We start from the raw sequence: 22,985 nt of genomic DNA on the forward strand, positions 1-22,985 counted from the left end.
GGAAGTCACAAAATTTTCGTATCCAAACGATCGTAAACGGCGGGAAAACCTTTCTGACTTTGATCCTTCTGTGCATGATTTTGGAAGTCTCCCATAGGACTCAATGGCACTCTGCAGCTCCAACCTGGCCCAAGGAACGTCACAATACCGAAGCTTGGATGAATCCGAAACTTACATACTCTACGCAATGATACGATTTTGTCACACAAATTTTGTCGCAAAGTATGAAAAAGTCATACACAAAGGCACGAAAAAGTTGCAGAAAATACGCTCAGTACGAAAAAGTCGAATTTGGAGCAATCGTACTTTAATAAATCTGCCCCATAATGTCTCATCTGTTAAACTTAAGGGTATAAAACAGATCTCAACCATCAGTTGCGGAAATGATCATAACACTTTGGTGTAAAGAGGTGGAGAGAATGGTCAGCCTCATGTTTTCTGGACCTAAGATTATTGTCTTTTGATTGTAGACTTTAAGGCAATTGCTGGATGGAGGCCAGCATCCCTAGGAATTTCACCATGTACATGCAGCAATTACATGCCCTTGATGACCCTATGCATTGATTTTTCGACACTTGCCTTTCCCCTTCTATTTTATTTTTTGGTTTTGGTAGTCAATATGTCATATGCAAACTTTAATCTGTGGATGATTAGGCCATGGAAGCAGCCTGTACCTGTACCCGGCACTCAGGATTATTGTATTTTGCGAGATGTTTATATAAAATGTAAAGATGGACTTATTTGCATAGGAACCTGGCTAGGATTATATGTGTGGTCTCAGATTTGACCTTGATGCTGCTGCGGCTTAGGATTTTTTTACAATTTGTATATAATTTAGTACTGTATATATGTTTTCCTTTTGTTGATTGCTGTGATAAGACAAGTATGATCTTGTGTAACTCTACCTGCCTTGCCAAATAAATTGGATATCCTCCTGAATGTATGTAAATTTGGAAATACAGTGCGTGTAACTAAGCAAATGACATCTCCACTGGAGATGACACTCCCTGATGCTTGTGCACCTAAGACCAAGCAACGCTGAGATGCAATGCTGCAGTTTAGGAGCACTTGTTCAGAATGGACTAGAGGGTATATATTGCCTTCATGAAGACTATATGACTTTGCTCACATCTTTTTTGCATGTACCCTGATGAAGGCCATGCCTCACTAAACCAAAGCTGGCCTGAACTTTAACATATTTTGGTTCAACTGTAACAACCAATTTCAGAAAGAGTTCTGTTTATATGTGATTTGCGATTCATCATGGGTTAATTAACTGAGAAACAGGTATAACTGTTCTGGGAAAATATGTTCAACATGCTCTGAGCATTATATACTAAATGTGCATTATAATAAAATTTAGATTAATTATGTTATAGCATTATCAGTGACAGTGTATTGTTTACAAAGAATGAATCCCAGGAGCTTTTCACAGAATTCACATTTCCTGGGAGTAAATGAGATTTCAAGGAATGCAGTTTGTAATAACCTAATCCTCAGTGCTCATTTTAATATATTCTTATTTTGTTACAGCAGATCACTAATGAAATCATTCTAAATTATCATCATAAGTAAGAATTAGTTACCTATATTCAGTTTTAAATACAAAACATAGATAGACATATGCATAACTGCAGTTTAACCATTCTTTCATTATTATTTTTTTTCTTTTTTATTATTTCTAGGGTCGTGACATTATATCCATTATTTTAGTAAAAAAATATGAGTAGATTTAATTTAAACATAGAAATAGACTAAATAGATAAATTGCATCCACATGGCAATAAATAAAGCACATATATTTATATGTGCTTTATTTATTGCCATGTGGATGCATCTTCTGTTTTATACCTTTTAGTGTACTGTATATACTCGAGTATAAGCGTAGTTTTTCAACACCCAAAATGTGCTGAAAAAGTCACCCTCGGCTTATACTCGAGTCGGGGGCCATGGGTCCCTCTAGACTAGCACCCTCTCTCCTTTGTGTGCAAATTAGGCCACCTGCAACCAGACCCTCCAGTATCCTGGCCTAGGCTCCCACTAGCAATACTTATTTCCCCTTACATCTCCTCCGGGACCGGATCTGCTGCCAGTTTGCCAATGTGCAATGAGCGTGGGGTAGTACTCATATTGTTTTTGTTGACCCTCTTCTCCGCTTACAGAGCTAGTTTACTGTTTTTCTTTGAAATAAATATTGAAAAACATATACCCCACTGATGCCTCAATTAATGCATTTACCACTCTAGTCAATAAGTTTTTCCAGTTTTCTTAGGTAAAATTAGGTACCTCGGCTTATATTCGGATCGGCTTATACTCAAGTATATATGGTACTTTAAAATATGAGTAAAAGTCATGTTGAAGAAATGCTAATAAAATTCTCTTAAGAACTTGTAAGAATCTGAGCTTTACTATTTTAATAAACATATTCCAGACAATTGGATAATAAGTGAAATAAATATTTATTTCTACACGATTAAAAATCTTTACTTTTCCCCTGGTCTTATCAACCAATTGACCTTTCTCTCTTATACTAAGGGTGAGACTATTAAAATCAGAACTCACCACAGTTTTATGGCAAAGTGAAATGGGACAAATTTGCTCATCACTAGCGGTGAGCTTTAATTCCATTTTTTTACTATTTACATATTAAAAACATAATTTTGAATTACATTTACTCCTCACTGCAATGCTCTCTTCATTCTCTGTTTAGCTTGTCTGATAGCAAGTATGCACTTAATAAAAGTTTCAGCTGCCCTGGCTAACTTAAATGATTTAAATGCACATTTTTTATTACCATCTTCAACACTAATGCTTCTATAAAACCATAAAGGTTTTGCTTTGCAATACCTTTTCTTGCTTTCAAGGATATATATGTTTAGCAGAATTTTCAAGACACCCCATTTTTCTTCTGTGTTTAACCCTGTCCACCTATTCTAGACAGATTTTCAACTGAATGGGTACCTAGGCCTTGTAAGTTTTATATATATATATATATATATACATGTTGTGGATATATAAATGTTATGCTGTCTTTAGTCATCACAAAATGACTGAAATAATTTTCAATTACTTAAACCTTCAGTTATGATCTCCTAGTTTTATGCAGTTTTATGCAGATACTGGCATATTATAATACTAGTGTGTTCAGTCAATAACATCTACATATCCACTTACTGTTCTGTGCCTATAGCATTGATGGTTTTGATATAAAGTGGATCACATAGTTACATAGTTACATAGTTACATAGGGTTGAAAAAAGACCAGTGTCCATCAAGTTCAACCCATCCAAGTAAACCCAGCACACTTAACCCACACCTACCAATCTATACACTCACATACATACACTATATATACAACCACTAGTACTAACTGTAGATATTAGTATCACAATAGCCTTGGATATTCTGATTGATCAAGAACTCATCCAGGCCCCTCTTAAAGGCATTAACAGAATCTGCCATTACCACATCACTAGGAAGGGCATTCCATAACCTCACTGCCCTCACCGTGAAAAACCACCTACGCTGCTTCAAATGGAAGCTCTGTTCCTCTAATCTATAGGGGTGACCTCTGGTGCGCTGATTGTTTTTATGGGAAAAAAGAACATCCCCCAACTGCCTATAATCCCCTCTAATGTACTTGTACAGAGTAATCATGTCCCCTCGCAAGCGCCTCTTTTCCAGAGAAAACAACCCCAACCTCGACAGTCTCACCTCATAGTTTAAATCTTCCATCCCCTTAACCAGTTTAGTTGCACGTCTCTGCACTTTCTCCAGCTCATTAATATCCTTCTTAAGGAATGGAGCCCAAAACTGCACTGCATACTCAAGGTGAGGCCTTACCAGGGACCTATAAAGGGGCAAAATTATGTTCTCATCCCTTGAGTCAATGCCCTTTTTTATACAAGACAGCACTTTATTTGCTTTAGTAGCCACAGAATGACACTGCCTGGCATTAGACAACTTGTTATCAACAAAAACCCCTAGATCCTTCTCCATTAAGGAAACCCCCAACACACTACCATTCAGTAGATAGTTTGCGTTTATATTATTTCTACCAAAGTGCATAACTTTGCACTTATCAACATTGAACCTCATTTTCCAGTTTGCTGCCCAGTTATCTAATTTTGTCAAATCGCTCTGCAAAGCGGCAGCATCCTGCATGGAACTTATAGTTTTGCACAATTTAGTGTCATCAGCAAAAATAGAAACAGTACTGTCTATGCCCACCTCCAGGTCATTAATAAACAAGTTAAAAAGCAAAGGCCCAAGGACTGACCCCTGCGGTACTCCACTAACCACACTGGTCCAATTAGAAAATGTTCCATTTACAACCACTCTTTGTACTCTATCCTTCAGCCAGTTCTCTATCCAATTACAAATATTATGTTCTAGGCCAATATTCCTTAATTTGATCATTAACCTTCTGTGAGGTACTGTATCAAACGCTTTAGCAAAGTCCAAGTAGATGACATCAACTGCCATTCCAGCATCAAGGTTCCTGCTCACCTCCTCATAAAAGGCGACTAAATTAGTCTGGCAAGATCTGTTACGCATAAAACCATGCTGGCACAAACTAATAGTATTGTGAACTGCAATGTATTCAAGTACCCTATCCCTTATTACCCCTTCCAAAAGTTTTCCTACTACTGATGTCAGACTAACAGGCCTATAGTTTTCAGGCTGAGAACGGGATCCCTTTTTAAATAACGGCACCACATTAGCAATCCGCCAGTCTCTTGGCACCATGCCAGACCTCAATGAATCCTGAAAAATTAAGTGAAGAGGTTTGGCAATCACAGCGCTCAGCTCATTTAATACCCTGGGATGAATCCCATCCGGCCCTGGACCTTTGTTTACCTTTACATGTTCAAGTCTCTTTTGAATTTCCTCCCGAGTGACCCATGCGCCAGTAGCTAAATTACTAGAACTGGGCATATTACAAGGGAAGCCTTCATTATCTGGCTCCTCAGATGTATAGACAGATGAAAAATAAGAGTTCAAAATTTCAGCTTTTTCCCCGTTCTCATCAACCAACTTACCCCCCCGTGATAATAAAGTTCCCACCCCTTGAGCTCTAAATAAACAAGTTCATAATATTTTATTTCTATGTTGCAGTGAAGAATGTTCAAAGTAAATCTGAAAACTGAAGAAGATATATGGTTTTATCAAAACAAGCCAAGCAAAAATATTCTAGAAAGGGACAATAAAATAGTTGTGCAGCATGGAAGGTCATAGAAAATTGCAGCAATTCTTAAAATGATGATTTGCATTAGTGCAACTTCCATACAATTAGAAACATGGGTTTATGACTAGTGAAACTAATGGAAAGTATTGCCAGCACAAAGTCATAGTGCAGAGTATTAACATAGTTAATTCTCTTTTATTTTTCTCACATATCCCAACCATAATCTTAATTCAACATTACACTAAACACTAAAGCTAAAATTCCTGTTGTAGTAAAACTTTATGAAAAATAAAATCTAAAAAGCAATAAATGTCCTCTTTGCGGACAGTATTGTCATTGTTCATGTAATGGGGCTTGAATATAATATTTTTCAGACTACAGGTTGATAGTTTTACAGAGTTAATGTAGTGGTGTATGAACCTTATACTACCACTGCCAACTGAAACTGCACAAAATGAAGAATATCCTTTCATCCATAGTTACTGTTAGTCATTTAATATAACACTTCTGTTTGTTAGTTCAAACTCTGATTGACTGCAGGGGTTCTGCTTACAAGGTATATTTTAACATTTTAAATACTGCTAAAATTAAATTTGTTAAAAAAAAGTCTATATTAAAATACAAAATGCTGATGACAAATTTCACACTCAGTATCTTTAATATTACCAGCAAATTTGTCTAAATCTTTATCAGTTTCTGCTGGAATCTCTTCTATAAAAAGTATTTTTATTACAATATATATATTTCAATTTACCACCCTGGGCTCCATAGTATTACTTCCTGGTGTTTAAGTATTTCTGTCCCAGCACATCCAAATATATTACACAAAAAGATTACAGCATCTACTGCAAACTGTAAACCCAGTATGCCGCATAACATATCATATGTCCTTTTCTAACATGAAATCCCTGCAATTTTAAAATAAGTAGGTCAGTGGTATTGAAAAGTCCTGGAATAAAACAAGCAAAAATGGTACAAAATACTATATTATAGCACTAATGTAAGGCAATAAAAGTAAATGCATAAAGCTGGCAACTTAACCATTTTAGAAAAACCTAAAGTCAACAAGATGGCACTTTCACCCAAAATGTCTTAAAACTGAAACGGATATTGTACATTCATATATTTACATACCTGACATTTTGGTTTGCAGTTTTAGTAAAAAGAATGACTTCAAGTTGCTAAATTCCTAAATTTTCCAGCCTGTCAAGATCATGTAGAAGTTAACGGCAGATGTCCCTTTTACAACTGGAAGATATTTCTTTGCTTCATAATTTTAGAGTTTTTTGTGGGGTTTTTTTGGTGCTGGCTTGTGTACAACAATATATGAAAAAGTTGCTGTTTTCGTGCAACAAATCAGAAAAGTCGAGATTGTTGCATTTTTCTGTGATTATTTGTGCTTTTTATAATTTGGATCTTTTGATAAATGATTGACATTCACGGAAATAAGTTTAGCTGTGATTTCAAAAACTATAAAACCACAAAATCCAAATTTAATAAATGCCCCCCATAATGTCTATTATTTCCAATATATCTGTCACCCAGATACCTTTTTATGGCTTCCCTTGAATCTAATGCACTTCAATTATTTCGTTTAAGAAAAGTAAACTATTCCATTCATCAATCACATGCAATATTTTAACGTATCTCACTATTCTGTATACGTAACATGACTTCAACCATGTGACAGGTTTGGGGCTCCAAATCTTAAAAAAAAAAAAAGAATGAGTACAATTATTTTTGGACAAATAAAACAGACTCTGAGAAAGGAATCAAAACGCTATACTCAGCCCTGACTAAGTTGCTCATCAAATAAATGTATAGAACAGAGAAAGGTATTGAAAGAGAGAGTTTAAGGATAGGGGCACATGTAGTCTACACTTAAAATAGGCATGTCACATGTCGCGCTCTGCAAAAGTTATTGACGCACGTAATTTTTTTGACACACACCTGTGTGTCACAACAAATTTTTGTGCCCGTTTCGAGAAAAATCTGCCAATGGCGAGACACGGAAGTTTGCTGCAAATCCGTGCCTGTCAAAAAACTTTGCTCATAACTATTCCTCCATGATTGCTCCTTCCAAGGTACATTACTTTATTTTGATTTATTAATCTCCTGGTGTTTATATAGCACTAAAGCATTGTACAGATATTATATATTATTCACTGCCCCAGTGGAGCTTACAATCTATAGTAACTATCACATATAGAAGGATGAATGGTGTTACATGGGGTAGCTTCACTCCTCAAGTACAATACACATATGACAAAAAAATTCAAGCCCTCAAAGTTGTCCACCAGAGCTCTACAGTATATCTTTTCTTATTCTTCCCTGATGCTTTAAGCAACTTTGCTTAAAAACAGTTAACAAATGTATCCCCAGTTATTATTGATTATTCAGACTGTAGGTTTATATATGACCTGGAAGGCAGGGTACTACGCGGCACAGACATTGGGGCCGATTCATTAAAATGCGAGTTCGAATCCCAAATGGGAAAAATTCGGATTGGATACGATAATTTCTGAGGATCGCAAATATCACAAATATGCTTACGAAAAAATCATATTAGTTACGATAATATCGTATTGGGGATCCGAAAGTCACGAAATTTTCGTATCCGAATGATCGTAAAATGCAGGAAAACCTTTCCGACTTTGATCCTTCTGTGCACGACTTTGGAAGCCTCCCATAGGAATCAATGGCACTCTGCAGCTCCAACCTGGCCCAAGGAAAGTCTCCCATAGGGCTCAATGGCACTCTGCAGCTCCAACCTGGCCCAAGGAAAGTCTCCTATAGGGCTCAATGGCACTCTGCAGCTCCAACCCGGCCCAAGGAATGTCTCCCATAGGGCTCAATGGCACTCTGCAGCTCCAACCTGGCCCAAGGCAAGTCTCCCATAGGGCTCAATGGCACTCTGCAGCTCCAACCTGGCCCAAGGAAAGTCACGTTACCGAAGCTTGAATGAATCCGAAACTTTCGTACTCGTTCCGACAATACGATTTTGTCACGTTTTTTTACGCACTGTACGAAAAAGTCACGTTAAATAACTAAAAAATCAGCGAAAATATGCATGGTACGAAAAAGTCGCAGAAAACACGAATGAACGATCGGACCGTTCGCGGATTGATAAATCTGCCCCATTGTCTTTGGCTTTTGGGTTAGCTCTTGCTAACGTTGAACATTCAATTTTCAGAGTAATCATGGCAGTTCCAATTGATGCTACTCACAGTCAGACACACATTAATTTTGTCTCCTGTACATTTTATTTCTGGACCTTTGTGGTACAGATGCCACACAAATACCTTTATCCAAAACATAAAATATAACACACAGCTGTTAGTTACAAACATTACTTACTATGTGATTCTACCCACAACATATAAGGCCCCTTTAGGGATTTTTCAGTACCTTGAGTCAGACATAATTTATCCTGAAAAACACCATCCTCAGTTGAGCTTCAGACTGCTTTACTAACTCCCTTTCAACCCACAGGGCACCTATAACCTGAATAGATACATATACAATAGATACATATTCTCCAAAAGACTGAATAGAAAACTAAAAAATACATGGGAAAGATAATAGAAAAAAAAAATAAAATAGAAAACTAGAATATAGAAAAAATATTGAAAACAAATATAGAAAAAAAAGAAATAGAAAAATAAAAAATACAGCTAAATATGCTGCCCCCCATATAGTAGAAACATAACAAGGTAATTTCCTAATTATCCAGTTGTGAGTTGCTTCCATGGATGCCTGATATTACTGTCATCAAATTTGCCACAAGATTGAGAAAAAGGAACCAAAAAAACATAAAAAAGAGTGTTTGTCAGGGAACAATCTACCCTTAATCAGAAAGATAGCTCCACGAACTGTATAAGTGAGTGGAGGCATGGCTGCTGGGGGACAGACAATACCAATTTGAATCAGGTGTCTCATTATCCCATCCCATTTAGCCCACCTGTGGCTAATTTTTGCAGGTGTGTGGGTACAAAGGGGTTAAATAGCCCCTCTTCCAGGAAGTGCCACAGCACTTGGTGTGGAACACACAGAGAGCAACTTTCCCTCCCTCCCACCCTCATCTTGTTGTTTAACTGTCATTGATATGTTTAATGTTTTTTCATATTTTTTTGTCACAGCTTTATCTTAGTAGCGGGGGTCTTACGCACGGCCTGATGGAATGTGGAAAACTTGGTGAGTTAAGCTGAGCACGTTCAGCAGCCCACGGCTTTGAACCTGCTACAGCAGGAGACTCCTGGTGATTGGGGAATATCGTGCCAGCTGCAATGCAGCTGTTGGCATAATGTTATCATATTAAGTGTTAATAAATTTATCAATAAAGCTGTGGCCCAATTTTCATCCAAATGTTGTCATGTCTTTTTTGGAATTTCTTGGGTTTACAAAACAATGTTATGGGCCACAGCATGGTATGCTTGTCCCCCAACCTGTTTAGCAGCCATGTGCAAAACAGCTTGTGCACAGAATTTAGCTATTTAAAACCCCCTTCCATAAGCCATAGTGAGGTAACCTAACCATAATTGAAAAGTTTTTAGTTGATAATTGTCTGTTCTTTGTGGAATATGAGTCTAGGATCATACTTTGTAACATATAATCCATCAATAAAATAATATGTATAACATTAACAAAAAATTAATGAAACTGTGAAATTAAATAAGACCATAACCCCCTACACAGTCCATCTATGTGTATATAGAACATTTAACCCTATATGATTTCCTCATGAGTATTGAATCTTAGTTACATATTTGCTCTAAATATAAAAAACATGCTTCAAAGTCTAAACTGTATATTATTCACGCATAAACACAAAAAACATTCCAATTTCCAAGACTTCATACTGCTTGCAACCTTGTTACTGTTTATACCTTGTCTTTTGTTCTTAGCCATTTAGAGCTCAAAATACTTTTTGAAGTGCCAACTAGCTTTAATAGCAAGTGGTTTATGTAAAAGTTTAAAAATACAGATATATGGTCTATGTTCACGGCTAATGTGAGACAGTGGCAAACATTCAATGCCCATTACACTCTGAAGTGATTTTCAGATATGAGCTGTGAAAATGCTGGCATGCAGTACAGTGTTTCTGAAACTATACTTTGGGGACAAATTAGAATCATTATCTTGGGCAGAGAAACACTTTAGACACTCATAGTTAGTGCATTTGATGGTCTTCTAGAGACAGCTTCTTTTAGAACTGTCCATCTGTATGTTTGGCTGACTGTCTTTATCCACATGTGTATAAAAAGTGCCACCTGAACCTCATCATTTTAGGGCTATGTGGATGTAACTGTTCCATTTGCACATTAAACAGGCATTTGACCATCACTTCACAAATTAGTTACATTATCTGGCAAACAATGTGGGTTTTGTAGTTCAGGGCAAACAATGCAAGAATACACACAAGGGATCTTTAGCTATCTCAGTTCTTGCAACTTTTGCTTTTTTTCACTTGATCATTTTTTTGATCTTCAGGCTCAATTACCTTTACTGACTGTTAAAGGGGACCTCCACCCAAACAAAACTTAAGCATTTTTAAAAGAAAACATAATTTTAAGCAAATTTGCTATAAACATCAATTTAACAAATATGCAACCTTTTTATGATTTTTAATGTAATAATAAAACAGATACTTAGGCCTGCCCCCCTGTTTGCATGCTGATCTGGCTACTGACTACTTTGACACTCAAAAAAAAAAAATGTAACAGTAGTTGCCTATCCTCAGCCTGCATCCATCAAACCTCACAACCCCCTGCACACATAGGGGCCGATTCATTAAAACATGAGTTCGAATCCCGAATGGGAAAAATTCGGATTGCATATATCATGAAAATGCTTACGAAAAAATCGTATTAGTCACGATAATATCGTACTGGGGATCCGAAAATCACAAAATTTTTGTACCGAACGATTGTAAACAGTGGCAGAACCTTTACGAATTTTTCACGCAAGCGTACAAAAAAGTTGCGCGGGCGTATGAACAATTACAGTGATAGATATATTACCAGGAAAGATGATGGAAACTGCTACAAACCAGGAAAGGTAGAAGATAGATACATGAAAATGGAAAGGCAAGATAGGGAAGAAGTGGCATTGAATATGAAGAGTAAAAATCTATTAGAGAGCAGGGCCTTTGAGCATTCGCTCACTACATTTTTGAGTAAAAAGTACCATCTTTTAAACACAGTAACATTCAGTAGCTTATGCTTCAATGCACACTTTCCCAGCTATTCATAACTGCTAACGAGTCATCAAAGATTGACACCCCATCCTTATACCAGTACTTTCTTGTAAGAACATATTTGTACTGTTAATTTGGTGAAATGGGCAGTGAGATGTGCCACTGTAATGCTAGCAATAATTTAATTATCAAAGCTCTATATAAGGCTAATTTTAAGAGGATCATTGCACAGAGGATCAAACTTCATCATAATTTCCAGAACACACTGTTATCTATTTTAGCCCTTGAAAGAAACTCAAGCCCTGTAAAGTACAGTAATATATACTATACATTCTATACTGTTGCACCTGTATAGAAATTAGTCAGGTCCTTCCTTTATTATATAAGTAGTGTGTGCACTTGTGACTCTAAACTGAATGTGGATATACAAAGTGTGTTTTCACACCTAAATAGTTGCAAACACAACCTCAGACAGCTAAAATATAGAAGGAACAGTGGAAAACAACAGATTCAGGCAAAGGCTTTTACAGAACCATGCCCACACCAGACCTCCCAATATGCATATATACATCAGGCCCCTTTTAGACTTGATGCTATGCAGTCTGAAGGGGAATTTCAGGGGAGGCAAACAGGTGTTCATATGAATCACATGACATGACCACAAACTATGTTACTATGACTCAACATCAGAAGCAAAATTACATTTCATTAATTTAATCTTCATATTATACTAGTGTTAGTGATGAGAAAATCTGTCCAATTTCGCTTCAACAAAAACTTTGCAAAAATGTGAGAAATGGCAAAAAAAAGTCATGAAATGTGGCTACCGCCCAACTATTTTGGCACACACAACTTTTTTAGATGCGAGCGCACCTTTTTTTATGCGACCGCGCCTTTTTTAACATGACCACACACCTTGATGTGACTGCACCATTTTTGACACAGCCACAAATTTTTGCGACTGTTTAAGGAAAAAATTCTTTTTGAATTGTACAACAATGCTTTTTAGTGTTAACTAAAAAAAGCAAAAAGAATGCATTCCACAAAGACTATTGAAATCAGTCTCAGTTATTAAGATTTATGTTACACATCTTGATAAACCAACATCCTGAGTGCAGCACAACAAAATATAATGCTAACGCACCTTTTCCCCATTATGCTAAAAAAAAGTAGAATTAATATTCCCACTGCACCTTGTTATTGTCCTTGACAGTACATGATTTTGCAAAGCACTCACTCTAACTACATGATGTATGCTGTTAGGATAAAGCAAATAGTAAAACATGATAACATCATTTCAGACTTAATGATAATGTGTTTCAACTAAAATATAAAAAGTCCTAATAATGTAAGAAATAAAGCAGTAATGTGAAATTCAAATATTTATGATACTACTTTTTCTATTTCCATTAGGGAAATACTGCATGTGAAAGACAAATCTAGTTACAGACAGTTTATGAAAAGTTCTTCTGTTTTCATTGCATTTTCAGGTTATAAATCATTCATATTTTAAATAAAAGTACACATTACAGTAAAAGTAAACCAAAGCTATTACCAACCCTAAATGATAAAGTTATATAAAATAAAACCTTGGCAAATATGCAGAACAAATCTATATAGTATATTCTACAAAATTAGTGGAATACCGTATATACTCGAGTATAAGCCGATCCGAATATAAGCCGAGGTACCTAATTTTACCTAAGAAAACTGGAAAAACTTATTGACTCTAGTATAAGCCTAGGGTGGGAAATGCAGCAGCTACTGCTAAGTTTCATCAAAATAAATACCAATAAAATTATATTAAATGAGGCATCAGTGAGTTATATGTTTTTAAATATTTATTTCAAATAAAAACTGTAAACTAGCTCTGTAAGTGGAGGGTCAACAAAAACAATTGTTTTATCAACAATGATACCTTAAGAGTACTCAGCAACCAAGCTAAAACACAAATAGTTAAAATCCTTCAAACTATATATAGTTTATATAGTATATAAAGTGAAAAGTCTAGTGCAGAATGGGACAGGTGAGGATGGTAGATGAAGATGAATTTGGGAGCAGGCCAAGGCACTGAAGGGTCTGGTTGCGGGTGGCCTAATTTGCACACAAAGGACAGAGGGTGCTACTTTGGAGGGACCCATGGCACCCGACTCGAGTATAAGCCGAGGGTGACTTTTTGAGCACATTTTAGGTGCTGAAAAACTAGGCTTATACTCGAGTATATACAGTAATTATTTGCACAGCAGTGTGTGTTCTCATACTATTATGATGCATTTTATTTCACAATACAATCTCAGAATGTAATACTTAACAAGTGCAAATGGGCACCAAGGTGATGTTATGACCATTTCTACAATACCCCCTACCCTTTTTCAATAAAAAAAAAAAATGATATTCTTTTAATCTCAATGGTCTTCTTTCCCAACCAACTGTGCATCCATGCAACAATCTTTACATTTTTTAAATGATCTTTTCTATAATATTTCTACCCATAGCCAATATTTTTTCTATTTAGGTGCCATGCAGGTGAAAATGTGGACCCCTCATACTGTCATACTAACAGTACTGATTTTTAGGGTCCTAGGAAAGAATGAGCTCACTAAAACGTTACCTCCTTTATTGTACTACATTCATGTTTTGTTATTATTGCGTCATCATTTTTTTTTTCATCAATTTAAATCTACGTATTCATCTTTAAAGTTTCTAAAGCATAAATTGTTACATAGGGTTAAAAAAAAAGACCAGAGTCCATCACATTCAACCCCTCCAAGTGAACCAAGCACACACAAACCTATACTGACCTATCTATACAGTCACATACACAAACCCATACTGACCTATCTATACACTCACATACAGACCCATACTGACCTATCTATCCACTCACATACAGACCCACACTGACCTATCTATACACTCACATACAGACCCATACTGACCTATCTATCCACTCACATACAGACCCATACTGACCTATCTATCCACTCACATACATAAACCCATACTGACCTATCTATACACTCACATACAGACCCATACTGACCTATCTATACACTCACATACAGACCCATACTGACCTATCTATACACTCACATACAGACCCATACTGACCTATCTATACACTCACATACAGACCCATACTGACCTATCTATACACTCACATACAGACCCATACTGACCTATCTATACACTCACATACAGACCCATACTGACCTATCTATACACTCACATACATAAACCATACTGTATATACCAACAGCAATACTAACTGTGGCTATTAGTATCACAATAGCCTTGGATACTATGCTTGTTCAAGTAAGGTGAGGCCTTACCAGAGACCTATAAAGAGGCAAAATTATGTTTTATAAATTACCTACATATGTTAACAGTCCCTGTGTGCCCCTGTATTGAATCACAAATTAATTGGCTGATAGGAAAATTTAGACTGACCTACAAGTTCAATGTATTACCTTTAAGGGTGAACCAGCTACGCGGGGGTCTGGATTCTTAAGCAATTTTGTTGATCAACCCAAAGCAACTTAGCTATCAAAATAAATGGCAAATACATAAAGACATTTGTCTGTGTAGAATGCTTTAAGGGAAAATATACCACACCACCCACACCCCAGTTTTGACATTAGCTCATTCTGCTAGGATTATGTAGGAAAGGGACATAAGCATATGTTAACTGCCAGATATAAATATAAATGTGTTTATATACTTTTACAGGGACATACTGTACCTGATTCCACAGATTGAAAGAAACCCATAAAAGTCTGTCAGTGTATTTGCTGTCTGTGTGTTTGACAGTTCCCCACACCTGTGTGTTTGACAATGACCCTCACAGTGTCACTGTAATGCAACTCCACCCTTATTTTGTCCCAATGTGAACTGATGGATTCTGGGACTTGAAGTCCCTCTGTTTTTTAGAGAATCTGTGTACCACCAACTTTTGTAAGCAGAGAGACTTTAATGAAACAACGTTTTGATACATTTTCGAAGAATCTTGGGAAACAGCAAGCAAGGAGCTGGAGTTATTATGGTTTATTTCAGTTTTAGGTATGTTTGTGTAAAACAAAATACATTTATATTTACCTGGAAGCTCAGATAGTTTATATGCACCTTTACATAAGGCCAACAAAATTAGCTCATGTCTATTTAACTACTTGCAAGCTTTTGATTGGTGGAAAGCTCATCAGTCAGCAACAACAGAAATCATTACAACTTCAAAACACTGTTAGATTGTTAGAGACAACAACTGAAGCCTGCCATAATTTGGTTTAAAAATAATAATAAAAAAATCTACAGCTATTACTGGAAGGGAAAATTCTATATTAGGGATTGGTTGGGATGACTCATTTCCATATCCTTGTACCACATTTAAATGTCTTATAAAATGCATTTTTACTTTTCTGAAACTGTAATATAAATCCTGAGGAGTGTTGTTAATAAATATATGCAACACAATATCCATAGCTGTGATAATTAACTTATTTTATGACACTAAACCAAGGTGTATCATTTTAAAATAACTCAAGACAGAATTAATCTTTAGCTCATTTGTATTTAGCTGATAATTCTGGTCAATTATTTTTCCACCTCTTCACATTTTGTAATGTTTAGATCACAATGTGTTATACAGCATTAGTTTAATTAAACTTTATTTGTCATCCATTAACCTAACTAATTATCGTCCTACCCTACTGCATTTGATTCTGCACTTTTATATTAATTCCACTACTTCAAATGTACAAGGCTGACATACAATTCTCTCTTTAATAAAAACTGCTTTTCATGCAGGATTCAGATAATTATAATTACTTATTTACTGATCTGACATTTTGGCTTTTAGTTTTAAATGGATGCAGCATAATGACTGCTTTGGTGTGGATTTTACATTTATGGCATGCAAACTGTGCAAGCCCGTGTTGCTAAAGAAACTGCACAGATTGTGGGGCTTATATAAATATAAAAATACTTTTGAGCTTCAGTTCAAAAACAAATTAGGGCTCATTTGTAGAACATAGTGCAGCCAAGAATAAGAGTTGAATGCTTCTCAAGATTATAGTTTAGGCAGAAAAAAACATTTTAATTGAATTCTTCTGCACAAAGTAAATACATTGTGCTCATGGGTTGTATCTGTCATATCACCCTATTCGGTGAGATAGGGGTTAAAAAAATAAACAGATGCTTAGGTCCCTGGTGGTCAATTAGCATTCGGAAGTGGAAAGGGGCATTTATATATAGGGGCCCATTTTTCAATGTACGATTGGTTACAGATTGTATTTTTTCTACCTTTTAGAACTGTGAGTATTTTCCACTACTTTTTCGATAATTTCCACGACTTTTTCGTACTTTGTGACAATTTGTGTTAAACACTATATTGTTTTTGTTATTTGATATAGAAGTTTTCTAACAGGCTTTCTTTTGTATACTAAATCAGTAGCCTTCTATTATCAAACAAGTGAGGCAAAGAGCAAACTATGAAATCATCTACAAAATTATGGTGATTTATTGTTTTTACTTGTATCATTTTAACATTTTCTTGAGAATAAAAGATCAAGGGCTTCTGTTTACTATGCCTGGGTAAATAGGTAAACAACCTACTATTCAATTTCAGTGAGTTTGGGCAAATTATAATGGAGTTATTTATTCTGCTCTACTTGAAAGCAGATGTTTAGTAAGGTGGTAACAATTTATCACTGCAGATCACTCATTTTTCTAGATAAAGGTTAGAGATCTATACTGACTTACATATTTATTTACCACTACTACACTATGGGGCTGATTCATTAAAGTCCGAATTACAAGTACAATTTGATCTGATGTGCATTAATTTTGCATGCTTGTTTAAAAAAATTGTGGAACGATCTGAAAGTTATGGAATTTTTGTATCCAAATTATCGTAAATGCCGCAAAAACCTTCCTGACTTTGAACCTTCAGTGCATGATTTTGGGAGCCTACCAAAGGACTCAATGGCACTCTCTAGCTCCAACCTGGCCAAAGGAAAGTCACGATACAGAAGCTTGAATGAATTCCGAAACTTACGTACTCGTTGTGACAAATATGATTTTGTTGCACAAATTACGAAAAAGTCGTGGAAATTATCGATTATCGATATCATTCTAGATTTTACTAAATTGGGAAAATTCTTGATGTTTGTGTTTCCTTATGTGTAAGTGTCACACACATATACACACAATCAAATGTTACATTATTGCATATTCAAAGTTACTTATGAGCATGTTTGCATTAAAAAAAAATCGACTTTAAACTAAAAACAAATTCAGGCAGTTTGCAGTGTAGGCTAATTTATTTAAACCTTTATCAATGAAAGCTGTTTTAATGGTCTGTGCAACTAATAAAAAATCTGAAAATTGTTAGATTACATAGCAACACATATAACAAACAAAAAGACTATACAATTAACATTTAGAATACCAACCTAGTTTACTAGGTTACTGAGGTCTGTGTATATATATTTATGTATATATATATATATATATATATATATATATATATATATATATATATATATATATATATATACAGTATATATATATATATATATATATATATATACAGTATATATATATATACACAGCAAACAATAATGTTGATTCTTTTTAATGCCTTTTCAAAACAACTCAAAACAGCAGGTTATATAAATATTTATCACATGATGCCTATATGCATATAGTATTTAATATGCTCGTAGGCACAGTTATTAATGACTGACACATATTTATACATATTCTTGACATACTTCATACTTCTAAAATGGAGTGGGATCTGAGGTATGAAGTAACAGGTTAGATATATAGGCAGACAGATTAGATAGATAGATAGAATACTTCATATTACAATAAACTAAAATTATTTAATCAGTGAAATGATCATATTTACCCTTCGCACGTCTTTGCCAAATGTTTCACTGTAACTCGTTCCAAGAATTTCAAATTGGACATGAGGGTTGGCTCCCGCTTCCTTAAACTCCATAATTCCAGTTAATCCTGTAATACGACCCTGAATAAATAAGATTTTGAAAGAATAAAAAAAATGGCTCCTTATTAATTACCAACACTGTAACTTTTATATAAATTTAAATAGCATTGACAATGCTCCCAGACCTGTGATTTAGCAATATACTATAGCACTATTAGACTAAATATATACAGATATATGCTTTTGGATTTGTATAATTTACATTTTGATTCTTGATAGATGACTTGGCACCATTTACAAGTACTGCATCCCCCCCCAAAAAAAAGAAGAAAGGAAAAGAAATAAATTGCAGTAGTAATACTGTGGACACTAGAGAAGTCATATTCAATTTAAAGAGAGCATGGCACCAGGAATCTGGTGATTCTACTGGAAAACAGCAGAAAAAAAATCTGTGTCCCACTGAAATTAATTAAACTAGTCATAGGAATGTAAAGAAAATACCTGCTCCCTACATTTGCCTGTAATAGTATCTTTTTAGCCTCGATCCTCACTGCAATGCCTCTGACATTTTTCACTTATATATGTATATATACACATATAGACATATACACAAACACACACATATATATATATATATATATATATATATATATATATACATATATACGGGTATGGGACCCATTATTCAGAATGCTCGGGACCTGGGCTGTTCCATAATTTGGATCTCCTACCTAAACTCTGCTAAAAAAATTATTCAAACAGTAACTAACCCCAATAGGATTGTTTTGCCTCCAATAAGGATTAATTTTATCTTAGTTGGGATCAAGTACAAGGTACTGTTTTATTATTACAGAGAAAAAGGAAATTATTTTTAAAAATGTGAATTATTTGATTAAAATGGAGTCTATAGGGTTGATTCACTAAAGTGCGATAACACTTATCACATGCTTTTTTGAGTTAAAATTAACGCAAAAAACCCCCACGGGATTCGCAAGTATTGTCGCATGCGTTAAGTCGCATATCGCATGCGCTAAATAACACATGATCGCAAGGCGTTAATTTTAATGCATTGCGTTAATTCTCACTCTGAAATAATACTAACGCGTGATTCACAAACACATAGATGCGCTAAATATTGCATTAGGCAAAAATTAACACCTACTTGGGGCAGGCGGTAATTATAGAAAAGTACAGTTCATGAGCTTTTGGCAACACAAAATGGACTTTGCAGTGGGATTTATTCAAGTCTGTGTTGGCCCCAGAGTGATGCAGCCTCCAGTTTGCAGGGAAATGGTCATTTTCAGAACAGTAGTTTTCCGAAAGTAATGGCATGTATGGCTAATATGGCATGCGTTTTTTTGCACGCGGCGAGAATTTGTGTGCACTGCGTTAATTAGCATCAAATACCTAATGAAGATAGTCTTTGCAACGTAAATAACACAAACAGCATCGCGCCTAAATTAACGCAAGTATCCTTTTAGTGAATCGTGCGTTGTCGCGAAAAATAAGATGCAATAAAATTTTTAACGCATGCTATAAATAGCGCTGGTTTTAACGCACCTTAGTGAATCAACCCTTATGGGAGATGGCCTTTCAATAATTCTGGATAATGGATTTCTGGATAAGGGGTCCGTTACCTATATATATATATATATATATATATATATATATTATTGTATCATTTACCAAAGTCTATTAGGTACAGTGATCCATATTATAGATTATTTTTAAGACTGGAGAAACAAATATTCTACTTTTCCTATTAATTATTATTATTTACAGATATTAATTAGTGTTGTCTCATCATGCTACAAACAGATGCAGCCAAGTACTTTACCATTTTGTCAAGTTATGTCTCTTCCAGTTAATTCAGAGGGAAAAAAAATACTAAAATTCGCTGCCATGTTTATTAAGTGCACAAAACAATAATGGAAAACTACAGCATCTAACTACACTTGCAATGTAGAAGCCAATAGGAGTTGTTCTACCAAAATGTAAGCAAGTTTTTCAAATGTTTTACATTTTTGGAGAGTTTGTAGACCCACTGAAAATGTATGATAAAAAGTATAATGCAAATTTGCTGCTTTCAAGTTTTTTATGGTTTAAATCAATCAAGTTTGGTAACGTTTAATCAAATTGAAATAAAAATTAAATAATTCATAAATTCAAATTTTGATTGTTCTGATTATATCAATTCACAAAACTTTAACAAAAACTACTGTTCTTTAACAACTGTAAGGGTGTCATTTAAAATATGGCAAAGTAATCATGACTAGTAGTAGTAATTGTTACTAATTACTATTTAGTAGCACATTATAGACTATGTATAAAGAAACTTTTCACTCAAGTTCGAAGGAAGAAAAGTAGTTCTCAAAGTTGTAGTGAAAATGTCATCAAAGCAGTAAATGTCATTGAAAACTCTTTATTTCAATTGCATTTCATTGGCCTTGACTAGATTATTGCCTTGTAGTAAAATATTGATGACTTCTTCTGACAAACAGAAATCCTTCATCCTCCCTTAGGAAATAATGGCATTTTGCAAGGACTGAGCTTCTGAAGCAATTTCAGCACTATTTTGGCCGAATAAATAGTGCTATTCTTTATAAGTCAACTCAGATGTTGTTTTGAAACAGCATCAGAAATAAATATATGCAACAGAGGGGCAATTTATGAAAACTGTAATAATCAGCTTTAATAGGCAGCTTTATACACAGGTACCAAAGTATGTATAATCTGTTAATTAAAAAGTATCTGTTCTTTTCACAAAGATCCAGGTTAAACACCTACATTTTCCTTTAGTACAGAGAAAGCACAATGCTGGCGAATGCATATTTCTATAGAAATCAGCCTAGAAATCTGAGGGAATGATATGTTTACAAAGAATTACTGTTGATGAAATGGCAAACTTCCACAACATAATATCTATACATGCATACATTTTGATAATTATTGGAAAACAGATTAGCAACTGTCACAACAAGTTGATTTCAAATATGAGTCTAGGGCATTAGCATGAAAACATTGATTTCTCTGTTGTTGCATTGCAATACATCATATAACAGTTCGCATTTTTTGTTTATTTTGTAAGTTCTTCTATAACTGTATTTGTTTAAATTACATTAAAAAACGTCTTACAGGAAACCCAGATCCTAAATAACTATTATTGAAACACATAGTGCTGTCAATACTACAGTTTAAGGGGAAATAAACATAGTATATATAGTAGGTTGTACAGGTAGGTTGTACAGGTTCTATCATCTATTTGATTAAAAAAATAGATGATACAATTTGTTTTTAAAAGTTTGCAAAAAAGCTAGCATGTCTCATTGGAGATCAATCCATTATTTGAGGAAAATATTTTCCCAGTGGTGGTTTTTGCAAATACCCCTGTTTATGAGCTCAGTGTGTTACTTAAATGTACCTTTTTTATAGTATCCAGCATGGATCTGCCACCATTCCATGGCTTTGTCGATTTCCTCATACAGTTTAGACTTGCCATACTATGCCATTTTCTGTCTTCCAATTTTCTGTGGAAAGCATTCGCCAACATAAGCACACTGTCATACAGATACAGATTGGAAACCTGCAAAAAATAAAAAATACAAATGCTTCATGTATTTAAGGAAGTGCTTCTAAAACCAAAATGATGAATTAAAAATGTTAGAGTTGGCACTCTCAACCAAAGTCAAAGACCACAAAATGTGATTAAAAAAACCTGGAGAGTTTTTATTACAATTACCTACACTTCAAAACAATTACGGCTAATGCCAGACGAGGTGTAGGGCGGATATTTTCGGCAAGCGGAAAAGTGTTTGCTGAAAATACCGCCCTACACCTGCTATATGTGCCTGCACCCGAATGAATGAGATACGCTTGGGTGCAGGCACATGTAGCCGAAATACGCATAAAAACGCAAGAGAATACAAAGTTTCGCGTTTTTATGTGTATTTCAGCTACATGTGCCTGCCCCCGAGTGCTTTTCTGCTTGCTGAAAATATCCGCCCTACGCCTCGTCTGGCATTAGCCTAATTTAATATGATTACTCCACAAAAAATAAAATATAAAAAAATATATACTAAAAAAAAAAATCAAAAAGTGTATATACATTAAGAGCACAGAATATACCTTAAAAGAGAGATAAGGCCCCTTTAGGGGTTAAAATCAATCCTTAATAAAAAATATACATGACATAAATTAAAACCCTGCACATCCCATTATTTAGTATCAATTCTGAATTCTAAATCACGATTAGAGCCTTTTGGAATAAGACTGTATAATATACTGTAAAGGTGAGTTCACCAATACTTATATTATCCACATATCAATCTATATTTACTGGGGGTTAATAAGAAGCTAACCAATCTCCCTTCTTACACAAAATAAAAGCCGATAGCGGGTATCCAGAGGATGTTAGGGCCCCAGGGGGCAGAGTGTAACAAATAACAATAGTGTCCCGGCCGGGAACTTCTGCTGTGCGTGGATGAATTGATTCTGTGCGCTCCTTCAAATGCGGTCAAGCTAATAGCATCTAATATTACGCACCTCCTCTAGCTATGAACTGCACTTCCTTAAGATCTGTTCCCATGGGGCCTCTCCCATCCCTTTAAAGCTGTCTCACCTCTCTACTTCCACCTATTAACCCTCCATATCCCAGG

At 35.2% G+C, this 22,985-nt stretch overlaps 1 protein-coding gene across 2 annotated transcripts in view; it reads right to left on the bottom strand.

The window, feature by feature from the left end:
- grid1 (glutamate receptor, ionotropic, delta 1) overlaps window positions 1–22,985 on the bottom strand; it is a 482,837-nt gene that overhangs the window by 55,790 nt on the left and 404,062 nt on the right. For both annotated transcript variants that reach the window (NM_001103000.1, XM_031904765.1), the window contains 2 exon segments: window positions 18,292–18,411; window positions 21,752–21,913. In NM_001103000.1, coding sequence (NP_001096470.1) covers window positions 18,292–18,411; window positions 21,752–21,913 — 282 coding nt within the window.

Source organism: Xenopus tropicalis, chromosome 7 (genome assembly GCF_000004195.4).
Source record: "Xenopus tropicalis strain Nigerian chromosome 7, UCB_Xtro_10.0, whole genome shotgun sequence".
Lineage (NCBI taxonomy): Eukaryota > Metazoa > Chordata > Amphibia > Anura > Pipidae > Xenopus > Xenopus tropicalis.